At 40.4% G+C, this 14,943-nt stretch overlaps 1 protein-coding gene across 4 annotated transcripts in view; it reads right to left on the bottom strand.

The window, feature by feature from the left end:
* Positions 1 to 1,139: 1,139 nt before the first annotated feature.
* Positions 1,140 to 14,943, bottom strand: part of EIF2AK3 (eukaryotic translation initiation factor 2 alpha kinase 3) — an 83,197-nt gene continuing 69,393 nt past the window's right edge. For all 4 annotated transcript variants that reach the window (XR_014841506.1, XM_085018724.1, XM_003124925.5 and 1 more), the window contains 4 exons: positions 13,522 to 13,689; positions 8,664 to 8,765; positions 4,367 to 4,429; positions 1,140 to 2,346 (listed from right to left, as the gene is read on the bottom strand). Coding sequence is in view for 3 of the 4 variants with exons in the window: in XM_085018724.1 (XP_084874850.1) it covers positions 2,146 to 2,346; positions 4,367 to 4,429; positions 8,664 to 8,765; positions 13,522 to 13,689 (534 nt within the window). In the remaining variant the exon portion in view is untranslated. The remainder of the gene's footprint in view (positions 2,347 to 4,366; positions 4,430 to 8,663; positions 8,766 to 13,521; positions 13,690 to 14,943) is intronic.

Here is a 14,943-nt window from a genome sequence, read left to right as displayed (position 1 = left end):
TTAAGTGCACCGTCTGCATTTATTTCTTGGAGGAAAAGGTGAAAATGAGCCCCCTGGGGGCAGCTGCGGTAGTTGCAGGGCTAGAATCCGGATAAGTCTCAAGTGCCTTGCAAATCTAGTTCCAGAAAGAAGAAACGCCCTGTGGTCGTGGGCCAGAAAACATCCAGGTTTCCTGATTAGCCTTTTCCTCTCTATTTATTTTTTCCCCATTTTTGGACACCCCCTCAGGATATGGAAGTTCCCAGGCCAAGGACAGAATCCGAGCTGCATCTGCCACCAGTGCCACATAAGCAGCAACACTGGATCCTTAACGTGCGTGGAGTTGAACCGGCAATGCCGCAGAGACATGTTGGATCATTAATGCTCTGCGCCACATTGGGAACCCCAGACCACGGTGCTCTCTATGTCCCTGGTCTCTGCATTATGGTGTGAGTGAATTTTGAGAACTTGGTCCCACAAGTCTTTGGGAAATAGCAGCTGTCTGGAATGGGTTAAGAATATGTTTTCTTTTCCTTCCCTCCCCTCCCCCTTTCCTCCCCTCCTTCCTGGCATATGGAAGTTCCCAGCTTAGGAGTCAAATAGCTGCAGCTGCCAGCCTATGCCACAGCCACAGCAACACCAGGCCCGAGACCTACACCACAGCTCATGGCAACCCTGGATCCTTGAGGCCGGGGATCAAACCCGCATCCTCATGGATTAGAACTAGTCAAGTTTGTAACCTGCTGAGCCACAATGGGAACTCCCAAGAATACTTTTTTTTTTTTTTTTTTTGTCTTTTTACCATTTCTTGGGCCACTCCTGCGGCATATGGAGGTTCCCAGGCTATGGGTCGAATCGGAGCTGTAGCCACCGGCCTACACCAGAGCCACAGCAACGTGGGATCCAAGCCACGTCTGTGACCTACACCACAGGTCATGGCAACGCCGGATCCTTAACCCACTGACCAAGGCCAGGGATCAAACCCGCAACTTCATGGTTCCTGGTCAGATTCGTTAACCACTGAGCCACGACGGGAACTCCAAGAAAACGTTTTCTTGAAAGCAGGGTTATGACGCTTCTTAGACGTGCGATCCTATTTAATAATTAGAAAAACTACCATTTGAGGGGCTGGTTCCCTCCCCAAAAGAATCAACCATAAATCATTTTTAAAAGTTTTATTAAATCATTTAGACTTGAAAGAAGTCACAATAGTTAACACACTTAAGTGCGTTCTGTACACCACCAACCCAAATGGATTGAGTTCAGAATTTTTATAAATAAAAAATAAACATATTTACATTGAAAAATAAAAAAGGTTAGGAAATTAGATGATTAAACTGTTATCTGTAATTAGTTTTGGGAAAGTACCGACCTACAGTATGACATTTAAGACACTTAAGATTTCCTTAGGTAAAAAGTCCATAATTGAAGAAGTTAGTTGTAATACATGATTCATTTCATACTACAGCTTTTTTCCTCCCCAAACCAGAACTTCTGACCAATTTACACAAAAAGCTTCATTTCCCCTTTCCTGGAGGTAAAAGTACAAAAAGCTCTTAAATTCTCCCTAGGGCCATCTAAGGAATAAAAGTTATTTAATGCTACAAATGTCACTACAAAACTAGCTCTGGACATAAACCATTATGCATTTTGTGCTCCTTGTCCTCCAAAATAATGCAGATTCCTCATTTACCCGCCAGGGACAAAAATGGAGTCAGCTTTTTTGGATATCAGTTTCAAAATCACCATTCTATCTCTAGAAAATGTATTTCTAGAACAATACAGTTAGTTACCACATGTAGAGGCTCTCATTCTTCTGTACTATAAAAATATTGCCATTTTATAATCCTCTCTATACATGTTACCTCCCTAGGCAAAAACGTGAGGGCTGTAATGCTTCACTGGCCAGTTTCAAGAGACCAACGAAGGAAAAGGATCCCACGTGATTCAGTGACAGCCCTCTCCTTAAGTAGAGCAAAAATCAAGAGTTAGCTCAAATTAGGTTTGAGCTCCAAAATCCAGTTGAAATTTGACTTACTTAGAAAAAGCAGTCCGAAAGGAAACTGAGCAAGTACAAAATTTTCAAGTTCACAATTTTGGAAAGTGACATTCCTTCGAGGTGGGCTATTCCATGTCACCTGTTAGGGGTGCGAGCAGGACTTAAAATTAATTGCTTGGCAAAGGGCTATGGGAACTGCTGGAGTGTCTTGAATGTTTCGTTCCTGATGAGCTCATGGAGCGAGACCTCTGTCTGAGCACTGTTTTTCCCGGAAACTCCAAGTCCTCAAATATTGCATTTTCAATGATGTTTGCAGCTTCGGGCCGCTCGGTGGGGGATGGGGAGAGCATGTCCTGCACCATCGCAAACTGGAATATAAAAAGTGTTTCATGATGAAAGGGCCAGGTCTGGACCACTACACAGTTGCCTAAATCAGGAGTCAGCCAAATGTGTCTATAACTATATTGTTTGCGAGCCAGTTTCTGACACAATTTCTCACTCTGCCTCTGAAGTACAAAAATGGCCACAGACTGTATGTAAACAAGTGGGCCTGGCTGTGTTCCCATAAAACTTTATCACAAAAATGGGCAGCAGGCTGGATTTGATCTGTGGGTCATAGTTTGGCCAACCTCTACTCCAAATACACCTAGATCATTCTAGGGTAACGGATTATTTGCTAACATATAGTAAAGGCTCTGAATCACATCTTTGAAACAAAGACATCATCTGATTTTTTTTTTTTTTTTTTAAGGGCTTCACTTGAGGCATATGGAAGTTCCCAGGCTAGGGGTAAAATCAAAGCCATGTCTGTGACCTACACCACAGCTCATGGCAATGCTGGGTCCTTAACCCATTGAGTGAGGCCAGGGATCAAACCCGCAACTTCATGGATACTAGTCGGGTTTGCTCCTGCTGAGCCACGAGGGGAACTCCCTAACCTGACTTTTAAAATAAATTTGTCTTTAAAATAAAATCATCATCACACTCATGCATGTGAATTTACAACAAGCTTAATAAAGATTTCAATTAAAAAATAACCATGCCAGAGATCAGTACCTAACCCATTTTCTTGATTTTTCTGAACCTCTTTAAGGTAACACAGATTCTCATGAGCCTCTGGGGAATTGATTCATCAACTTTACAAAATATATAACAAAATAATTTTTAGTAAAATATATTTCATTTTAGGCTAGTATATCTCTATATTGCTATAAAGTTCATTCTTAATGAAACACTTCATTATATTTATATCAAAAGACAAATGTGACTTTCCAATTTGATAATTAGCCACACCATCCAATTTACTTCAACTTAATTTACTATGAAAAATTCAAGATTTATCAATGCATAAATTTCAGTAGCAGGAGTTCCTGTCTAGGCACAGTAGAAACGAATCAGACTAGGAACCATGAGGTTTCGGGTTCGATCCCTGGCCTTGCTCAGTGGGTTGAGGATCCGGCATTGCCATGAGCTGTGGTGTAGGTCACAGATGTGGCGTTGCTGTGGCTCTGCCGTAGGCCAGCAGCAATAGCTCTGACTGGACCCCTAGCCTGGAAGCCTCCATATGCCTCAGGTGTGGCCCTAAAAAGACAAAAGACAAAAGACAAAAAAAAAAAAAGAAAGAAAAAAAATTTCAATATCAAATTTTGTTTGCATAAACAAAAATGGCAAAAAGAAACCTCAAAAGTTCATTATACATAGTTCTCACAATCAAGCCAGCTTCATTTTCTTTTCCCACTCTTTTGAACCATTTACTATGTCACTCTGAGTAGCTTAAATCCACACAAAATCAGTGGAAATTAGTGACTTTTTTTTCATTTTAGGGCCATACCTGTGGCATATGGAAGTTCCCAGGCTAGGTGTCAAATCAGAGTTACAGCTGCTGGCCTACACCACAGCCACAGAAATGCCAGATCCTTAACCCACTGAGTGAGGCCAGGGATGGAACCTGTATCCTCATGGATACTAGCTGGATCCTTAACCCCCTGAGCCACAATGGGAACTCCAGTGACTTTTTTTAAAGAAGCCATTTTTTTAAGATCCCTCCGAAATTCACTAAGGTAAAGAAACTAATGGCATGGTCATAATGGCAACTCAGTTCCTGTGAGGGTGAGCTAGGAGTTCAGCCTTGTAGAAACACAAGGTTGCTACAATTCTAGGCTGGGACGAGAGGCAGCTTGGAGCACAGAACACTGGGCCCAGGACCCGGGCCAAGTTCCAGACTTTGGTTTTAACAAGTTGGGTGTTCTGGGCATCAGAACAGGGTTTCCTCTCTAGATCTTAGGCTTCCTCATCTGTAAAGTGGGGAAACTGTTGACCTAACCGCTAAGGATCCTTTATGGTCTAAGTAAGATTCTAAAGAAAAGAAATGATGAGACTTATACAAACCTCCCGAGGATATTTCTGAGTAAACAGTGGTGGAAATTTGAGATCTCTTACATCAGTTAAGATCTGAAAAGAAAGAAAAGTGTTACTTATCTTTAAATCTAATTTGCTATGTGGATCTATTTAAACAGAGGGTTTTTTTTTTTTTGGATACTCTAACAGAGTGACTAAATGGTTAAGTATTAAGCAGAAGGAAAACTTTTTTTTTTCCCTTAATTTATTTTGGATACCAATCCTTTATTAGATAGGTGTTTTGCAAAGATGTTCTGCCAGCCTGCTTAAGATTTCAACTTAACTTCTCTTTTTAAGCAGATGGAAAACTTATCAATAGCTTTTCCTGACTTGATAATCTACACATAAGTACTTCCTGAGCAGAGATGCACATAACACCCAATCACCAAATCTAGGAAATGGTTCAGCTATAATTATGCTCAAATTGTACACGATACTGACACGTGAATTTTAACTGAAAATGGACTGATTTGTGTCAAATATAATTCAATCCTTCATGAACACAAATATATTTCTATTAGACTCTCCATTAGTTGATAACTCCTTTGTATTTTATATGAAAGAACAGGTTTTTTTTTTTTTTTGAGCAAAGAAAATCAAGTCAATTGTGCTAAATTCTGAATTTAAAAACTAAACTTCTGAAAGTTTTTTTGGGACATTTTCATACAAATAATCCCTCTTTTTTATATTCCAGCTTCCTTACCTATAAAGCAAGGATAACAGGCCCCACCCAGTATGACTGTTTTGAGTCTTAAACTGAGGTATTTCAAGCCAACTATTTAGCACAGTGCCTCCTACTCCTTTGGTAATGATAAGCAAAACCAGTTTTGAGAAAAGAAAGCAAATGTGTCTTCATATTTCCTGAAAGCTAAGCTGGAGGGTACTTAAACAAAAATCAGAACTGGGTTGGCATTCGTTACTTTTCACTAAAAGAAAACAGAAACTTCACTAGAAGGATCCATGCTGCAGGCCCTGCAAGGGACGGTTTCATCTGCCAATAGGCAGGTCATACTGAACCAGTGCAGATAAATGCTTGAGTTTGGACACACACAACTAATATTAAATCATATAACATCCTAAAAAAAAAGTAAAGCCTAAAAGCTTGCAGAGAGGAAAATCTAACAGGTCCAATGGCTCTCCCACAAAAAAATCAGGCACCAGCTTTTCATCAGCAGCACTGGGAGCCATCAGGAAATGGGGCAATGCCCTCAAGGTTCTTATGGGAAGTTATTTCCAATTCCAAACTGGACCTTAGTCAATTCATCAATTATGCGTGAGTATGGATTAAAAAAAAATACATTTTCAGATACCCAAGGACTCTCGCAATTTCTCTCTCATCCATTCTTTCTGAGAAATTTACTGCAGAATATGCTCTAGCAAAATAAGAGAGGGATGCAAAAGAGCAAACAAATAAACAAAAGGAAAACAAGGACTCTAGGAAACAAGGGGTCCAAGCCAGGAGAGCAGAAGTACACCCTTGAATGACAACTTACAGAAGGTCTAGGGGGCGATCCGCCCAGACTGGAGGACAAAGCAAAAAATGAAGTCCCTATCTATCTACATATCTATCTAGGCTATACCGAAGCACAGAGAAAATATTGTTTGATATATGACAGATTTTGCACATCTGTTAAAACTACATCAAAGGTTCATAGAAAATGAGGCGATTGAGAAGAAGCAATTCTGAAAAAAAAAACTGTATCAGAAAGAAAAGTAAGTCAGAGTACATTATTTGGTTTAGCATAGAACAATATTTGCATGGCTTCATTTAACCAAAACATTTTTTAGAAAATTTGCTTCTTGAAATGAAATTTACAGATATTAAATTCACGACTTTAACCATTTTAAAATGCATGCTTCAGTGGTTTTTATTCTATTCACAATGTTGTACAGCCATTGCCACTATCTAATTCCAGAACATTTTCATCACCCAAAGAGAAACCTTGTCTCATTCAGCAGTCACTCTCCATCTCCTTCTACCCCCAGCCCCTGGCACCCCATCTACTTGTTTCTATAGGTTTGCCTATTCTGGATATTTCAAGTCAATGGAATCATACAATCTCTAGCCTTTTATGCCTGCTTCTTTCACTTAGTGTGATGTTTTCAAGGTTCACCTGTAATATAGTATGATGTATCAATACCACATTCTCTTTTCATGGCTGAATAATATTCCATTGCATTGGCAAACTACATTTGGCTTTGCCATTCATCAGCCAGTAGATATTTGGGGCATTTCTACTTTCTGGCTATTATCAAAATGCTATTGTAAACAACTACGTATAGGTTTTTGTGTGGACCAGTGTTTCCATTTCTCTTGGGTATATACTTAGGAGCAGAACTGCCAGGTCATATGGTAATTCCATGTGTAACTTTTTTTTTTTTTTTTTTTTTGATCTTTTTGTCTTTTTAGGGCTGCACCCGCAGCATATGGAGGTTCCCAGACTAGGGGTCTAATCGGACTGCAGCCATTGGCCTATACCACAGCTCACAGCAACACCGGATCCTTAACCCACTGAGCGAGGCCAGGGATTGAACCTGCAACCTCATGGTTCCTAGTCGGATTCATTTCCACTGCACCATGACGGGAACTCCGAATGTTTAACTTTTTGAGGAGCCATTTTCCACAGTGGCTGTACCATTTCATATTCCTACCAGCACTGTAGGAGGGTTCTAATTTCTCTACATCCTCTCCAACACTTTATTTCCTGTTTGTTTGTTTTTTTTTACTATAGCCATCTTGGATGGCGTGAAGTGGAAGCTCTCTGATTTTGATTTGCATTTCCATGATGAATAATGATGTTATGCTTATTGGCCATTTGTAATCTTCTTTGGAGAAATGTCTGTTCAAGTCCTTTGCCCATTTTTTAATTGGATTGCCTTTTTGTTGCCAAATTGTAGTAGTTCTTTATATATTCTGGATACTAGAACCTTATTAGATATATGATTCACACATATTTTTTCTCATTCTGTGGGCTGCATTTGCTCTTTCTTGATAGTCCTTTGATGTACTTATAATTTTTTTTTTTTTTTCTGTTTATGGCCACACCTGCAGCATATGGAGGTTCCCAGGCTAGGGACTGAATCGGAGCTGCAGCTGTGACCTACACCACAGCCACAGCAATGCCGGATCCTTAACTCACTGAGTGAGGGCAGGGATTGAACCCACATCCTCATAGTCACTATACTGGGTTCTTAACCCACTGAGCTACAACGGGAACTCTGAAGTACATAAATTTTGATGACATATGGTTCCTAATCCTTTACATGTGTTGGACCCATTTTATTTATTTATTTTTTTCTGTAAGCTTTTAGGGCTTTTACGCCTTGGTGTTCTAAAATTCAGTTACTTTGATTTTTTTAAATTTTCTTCTTTTCCCCTATTTCTTGTATAGCACACTTGGGGATCCTTTTGGTTCTGTGTGGGAAATTTATCTTCTTCTACTGTGGCCAGCAGTCAACAGATAAGGTCTAAAACTGATAAATTAAGAAATGGTAATACCAATATAAACTTGGGAAATATGGAAGTAAGTACAGAGACAACAGCCAGAAAAGCTGAGGGTTGACTCCTTATGGAGGATGGGGAAGAATGTGGCAGAGGCTGACTTTTAAGAGACTTTTGATATTATCTTCCTTAAAGGCCATGTCATAGTTTATTCTGAGAAGGAAACAAACCCTGATTAGGCTTAGTTTGACAGCTTTAAAGTGTATGAGTGTGTGGCCACTTGTCCTCTGGAAAATTCTCCTCTAACCAACTGTGCCCCCACCCCCCACCATCACCCTCACTCCTTCACCCTGAGATTCCCCTAGCTTTGCACTTCTTGCACATTTCAGTGACAAGAGATATTATTAGGTTATGATGAATTTAAGCAACAAAGAACAGTCTGCAAATTCTTCCTGTATCACTCACATGACCCCTTGTAGTTAACTAGTCTGCTGGTATTAAGAATAACTTCTTGGGAGTTCCCGTCATAGCGCAGTGGTTGATGAATCCTCCTAGGAACCATGAGGTTGCGGGTTCCATCCCTGGCCTCGCTCAGTGGGTTAAGGATCCAGCATTGCCATGAGCTGTGGTGTAGGTTTCAGGCGCAGCTCAGATCCTGAGTTGCTGTGGCTGTGGCGTAGGCCGGCGGCTACAGCTCTGATTGGACCCCTAGCCTGGGAACCTCCAAATGCCATGGGAGCAGCCCTAGAAAAGGCAAAAAAAAAAAAAAGAATAACTTCTTTTCAAATGCTTTCTTTTGTAAAGTTAAGAGTATTTTCTTCCTTTTCTGAGGAGGGGCGAACTTACCCGGACCCTCTCCATCTGAGTGCCGAATGGGTACAGCAATTCAAACAGAATGAGGCCTAAAGAAAAGATGTCCACTTTATGAGAGTAGCTGTTTCCATGAATCTGAAATCCCAAATAAAGAAGAGATGTTAGCAAAAAACAAAAAAAAAAACAAAAAAACAAAACAAAAAAAAAAAAAAAAAAAGAAGAGATGTTAGAAAAACACTGACGGAGATAGCAGTAACATCGCGAGTGAACCCCAAGGTGACTCAGTCACTTCTTGGTTTCGCTGTGTATGTAAAAATGTTAGCAAAGAGTTAATCATCTCTCAAGCCTCTTTCCTTCAGCTCGTCTCAGCGAGAGTAATTAAACCACTCCGCATTACAGAAGGAAGCCCAGGTATAGCCCTGAGATAGGCATCAGCAAAATTGGCCCAGCGGAAACCTGGAGCCTTGCGATGCTAAAAAAAAGTCTGAGGGAGCCAAGAAAAGCTGCTCCACTACCCCTGGGGGAAGTTTTTCAAAGCAAGCACTATCTAAAGCAAATCTCTCATTGCTAAACATCTTAGCCCTCACCTATTTTTATGAGAAAAACTTCATTACTCCAAACCACTAATCAACTGTGGTTAGCCCTCATTACGGCCCTTAATTATGGACTTCTTTGCATTCTTGGTTGTGTTTTTCATGTGTGTATTTCTTATTCTTCACAACTAGATGATAAAGTCCTGGAGGGGAGGGAACTGCTTCTTTTGTCTTCCTATCACCCAGCAATGGGCTAAGTATAGAGACGGCCCTCAATAAATTCTGATTTGGTAAAATGAACAAATGAATTACAACCCAACTCCTCTAATGAAATGAAGCCTCATTCAAATTAAAAGCCACCTCCAGGGACTCAGCAAAACCCCTTTATTTGGGAAAATGACTCGAGGCCCATAACTTGACTTTTGACAAAGGCCAAAGGAGGGTGTCACTGTGGGAGACTCACACCAGCATTTCTTAGATGGGGGAATCAATTGGTGCTTGTCAGGGACAACGAACCCTTCAGAACTTCTCGGAACTACACCTGATACCTGTCTACCTGATTCTTCTAAGAGCCAGGCTGCCTCTCTGCTAATAGAATGTCAGGTGGAAAGTTCCAGCAACAGCTTGGCGCTGCAATGCCTTCCTCCCTTCCCTTCCCTCCTTCTGGGGTTTTGGGAGGGATTCAAAGGAAATACGTTCAAAACAGAGCTATCACGGTGCAGTGAAAAGGACACCTCCTGCGCTATCTGGAGAGCATCAGCTCTTGTTCATGAAAAGCAACTTAGCAATAAGTGTTTACTACCACTTAATGTTCCTATTTAATTTCATCTACCCCAGGGCAGAAGGACACGTGGGCAGAGATTTGTATACAGGGATGGGTGTCACAGTCCTGCTCCTACCAGCAAAATGTACAAGTCACTAAAATATCCTAAACAAATATCTCCCTTCTTAAACTCACTTTTACTAGGGAACGCATTCACATGATTCAAAAAAGAAGTATACCAGTTTCCCTTCCAGTCACTTTCCCTCTGCCTACTGCCCTGTAACCATTTGTTTCCTGCATATTCTTCCAGAGCTCTTTCTGTGAATATAAGCAAATATATATCCTTTACACATGATGCACACAGTTCTGTCCCTTGCTTTTTTACTTAAGATTCTTTTAAAATTTTTACCTATCTGAAAATGCCTGATTTCTTTTATATGAATAACTTTATGGCCAGATAACTATATGGCTAGGTGATTTGTGGTTCACAGCTATTTTTCACCAAAACTGAACATACTGCTTTATTGTCTTCTAGGGTTGAGTGTTATAGAAAACAAGCTTTTGAAGCTTTAATCTGTCTGTTTGTTTTCCCCTACCTAAATACTTATTCTATTTTTTCTTTATCTTTACGATAAAGATGTCTAAGTATAGGGTTTCTTTTTAAAAATGCTTTTAATTAAATAAAGAAATGATAATGTTGCGCATGAAAAAGAAAACACTTGAGTCCTATAAACAACTCAAGCAGTCGAAAAGGCTACTGTACAACAGTAAAATAAAGGCCAATTCCACCTCAAAGGCCAATTCCTATAACTGGTTTCTAATATAACCTCCCAAAGATAAGCTAATCCATCAGTTATATAACCTTCCAAAGATAAGCTAATCCATCAGTTATATAACCTACCAAAGATAACCTAATCCATCACTTCTCAAAGTGTGGTCTATGCATACCTGGGGGTCCCACCATCCTTTCAGGAGATCTACAAATCAAGGATATTTTCATAATACTAAGACATGATTTGTCTTTTCTCTGAGTTGACATTTGCACCACTGAACCTTAGCATAAAATCAAGGTACCAAATCATACTATTAGTAATAATGTTCTTCAGTGCTATGTACTTAAAGTTTAAAAGAAACAAACGCTTTCACTTAAAACATCCTTGCCGAAGCAGGAAAAACAATTAATTTTATTCCGTCTTGCCCCTTACATACAAATACTCTTTAAAAATATATATATATATATTTTTTAGGGCCACATCCACAGCATATGGAGGTTCCAAGGCTAGGGGTTGAATCGGAGCTGTAGCTGCTGGCCTACACCACAGCCACAGCAACTCGGGATCTGAGCCACGTCTGTGACCTACACCACAGCTCACAGCAATGCCGGATCCTTAACCTACTGAGTGAGGCCAGGGATCGAACCTGTGTCCTCAGGAATACTAGTAAAGTTCGTTTCTGCTGAGCCAGGACGGGAACTCCACACATCCTCTTAATACTCTGTGACAAAACGGGAAGTGCTCACAAAGCCTTTCTGCTCCACACCAAAGTACCACAGTTGTCTCAAGAGAAAGCCATTGTGCAGTTGTTTAAGTTACTATATGAACTAGCTGCTCTTTTCACAGAACACCACTTTGACTTGAAAGAACAATTGGTAGACAAACTATGGTCCTGCAGACTTGGAGACGAGCCAGACGTTTCCTTAAAGTTGAACAAAGTGAGAATGGCACATCAAGTAAAACTGACGGGATTTGTTGCCAACAGTAAAAATCGAGCTTGGAAGGGAGTATCAGAATTTTGGGAAAGTGGTATCCATCACTGGGAACCTGACAGCTTCCTAATACTTAAAACCTTTTCTGGTGAGATTGGTGGTGATGTAAACCAGAATGATTTTTTTAAAAAAAATATTGTATAATGAAATGGAACAACTTTTGGAAAAAATGCATAACTTAGGGAAGCAATCGTTTCCACATGACAGACGCACAATTTTATAAAATCACACGTGGGTGAAAGGTCCATTCAAAGTGCAAAAGGGACCAAGGGTTGTTAAAGGAACAGAATACAAAAGGTTCACTGCTATGATTTTCCATTCCATGGGGATAAAGACTCTTCAGAAACTTTCACTTAGTGAGTTTTGATGTCCCATCAAAACCCACAACTACCTGAAAATGGCATTAAAATATTCCTCCCTTCCCAACTGCATATCTGCCTGAAGTCAGATTTTCCTCATATACTTGAGCCAAAAAGAACATACTGCAAGGGATTAAGTGCAAAGGCAGACATGAAATCTAGCTCTTAAAAGCCAGAGAGGAAAGGGCTTTACAAAAATGGAAATAAATAAATGCCACATTTCTCACTAGTTTTTTGGTTTTTGGGTTTTTTTGTTTTGTTTTTTTTGAAATAGTTATTCTTCAAAAAATATCTTGACAGGAGTTCCCTGGTGGTCTAGTGATTAGGATTCAGCACTTTCACTGCTGTGGTTCAATACATGGTCTGGGAACTGAGATCCCACAACAAGCCACTGCACATAGCAGCCAAAAAAAAAAAAATCTTTTTGCTTTTTAGTGCCACATCCACAGCATATGGATGGTCCAAGGCTAGGGGTCTAACTGCTATTCGAAGCCACAGCTGCCGGCCTACACCACAACCACAGCAATGCCACAGCAGAATTGGCAACCTACACCACAGCTCATGGCAACGCCAGATCCTTAACCCACTGAGCGAGGCCAGGGATCAACCGCAACCTCGTGGTTACTAGTTGGATTGTTTCTGCTGCGCCACAAGGGGAACTCCATTAAAAAAAAAATATTGAAGCTGTGATAATTTAATACTGTTGTTTTTAACTGAATTAATATAATTTTATGAAATTCTGTTTTAATCTCTAATATGGCAAATATTGGAAAATTTCTTTTGGCAAAACCCCAAAAGAAAAATTCTTGAGCTCTCAGTCACGCTTACACATATAAACAGGCACTGACTGGAGAGTGTGAGAAAGCTGACCCTAAGCACGTAAACGCTTGTATCACCAGCTCAGCAGCCAGTGGCCAGGGGTGCTGTGCTGAAGCTCCCAGGATGCCCCACTCCCGCCACCCTTCCAGCGCCTGTCCCATTTACCATGCTTCTAATTTGGAGACTAAGCGTCCATAGGGCAACATATCTCAGCCTATCTACCTCCATCTCCTGCCATGCTACATGCTGGAAGTTGCCTGTGGCTTATTGTACAGAGCAGATCAGAACACTACCTCCAGCCAGCTCAGAAAACAGACCCTACATAGTCCACACAGGGTGAATTAGATTTAAGTTTGGGACAAAGACATTCAAAGTCTCTTTCTAAACTTCTGGTTGTTGTCAGGTTCTGGTGTGGAGGGTGAGCACATTTTATGCATTGTTAGTGGTTTTCTTAATCCATCCCCTATGAAGGCTGTAGAAATTGCACCTTTTGCTGTGTTGCTTGTAGATCACTGCTACCACTTTTCATTTTCAGATTTTATTTTACTGGGCATTTTACATAGAGCATGGGTGGAAATTCAGGGGGTATATCTCACTTGCCACCGGGCTAACTAAAAATCTATTTTTACTTCATAAGGAAAACAAAGCTTACCTGCTCTGGGCTCATATATAGCTTGGTCCCCACTTGTCCCGTGTGTCTGGCGTACCCTGGCATTGGGGTCAGAACCATCTCGTCTTCCTCATCCTGGTCCATTGCAGTCACCAATCCAAAGTCTCCAACCTTGACCACATCATCCATTGCAAAGAATATATTGGAAGGCTGGAAAAAATAAAACAGGCAGAAGCATGGTGAATATGAATGGAGAAGGAGAGAATGTGAAGAGAGTCATTTAAATGACCACAGACAATAAATGTGGAACACTACAGGCGTTCCCTGGTGCTCTTAGTGGTTGGGACTTGACGCTTTCACCACTGTCACCCAGGTTCAATCTCTGGTCTGGGAACTGAGATCCCACATCAAGTCACTACATGCTGTGGCCAAAAAAAACCCCAGAAAGCAAAAGGCAAAAAACCACCACCACCACCAAAAAAAAAAAAAAACAAAAAAAACCAAAAAAAAAACCCCCGACACTCTCTGTGTTTCTCTTTGTAACGGGCTAATATGAAATAAAAAACAGTCCTTTAGTACAACCACTACGGAAAACAGTATGGAGGTACCTCAGAAAGCTAAATATAATACTGCCATATGATCCAGTAATCCTACTCTTGGGCATATATCCAGACAAAACTTTCATTGAAAAAGATACATGCACCCCTGTGTTTGCTGCAGCACTGTTCACAATAGCCAAGACATGGAAACAACTTAGATGTCCATCGACAGATGAATGGATTAAGAAGATGTGGTACATATACCCAATGGAATACTACTCAGCCATGAAAAAAACAAACAATGCCATTTGCAGCAACACGGATGGAACTAGAGACTCTCATACTAAGTGAAGTAAATCAGAAAGATTCCACTTATATCTGGAATCCAATATATGGCACAAATGAACCTATCTACAGAAGAGAAACGAACCCATGGACATGGAGAACAGATTTGTGGTTGACAAGACGGAGGAGGAGGGAGTGGGATGGATGGGGAGTTTGGGGTTAGTGGATGAAAACTATTGCATCTGGAGTAGATAAGCAATGAGATCTTGGTGTACACAGTACAGGGAACTATTTCCAATCACTTGTGGTGGAACATGATGGAGGATAATGTGGAAAAAAGAATGTATATGGATGTATAATTAGGTCACTTTGCTGTACAGCAGAAATCAACAGAACACTGTAAATCAACTATAATAAAAAATTTTTTAAAAAGTCCTTTGATGCTAGACAAGTACTGTGAATAAAGAAGAGGCAAGGGTAGCAAAAGGAATATTTGTTAAACATCTATGTAAATAAATCCCTAGAGAGTCACATTCCCTGTGGTCTAGGGTACCTAATCCTCCATCTTATTATTCCATATGCTCTCCCATGGGAAGCTTCTTACACTTATGACCTAAGCCATGATTATAATGACAACAGT

The sequence above is a fragment of the Sus scrofa genome, chromosome 3, assembly GCF_054392235.1.
Source record: "Sus scrofa isolate SSC_HxYL_T2T_F1_AM1 chromosome 3, Sscrofa_HxYL_maternal_Yorkshire_Landrace_v2.0, whole genome shotgun sequence".
NCBI classification, from domain to species: domain Eukaryota; kingdom Metazoa; phylum Chordata; class Mammalia; order Artiodactyla; family Suidae; genus Sus; species Sus scrofa.
This window is presented reverse-complemented; position numbering and strand designations above follow the sequence as displayed.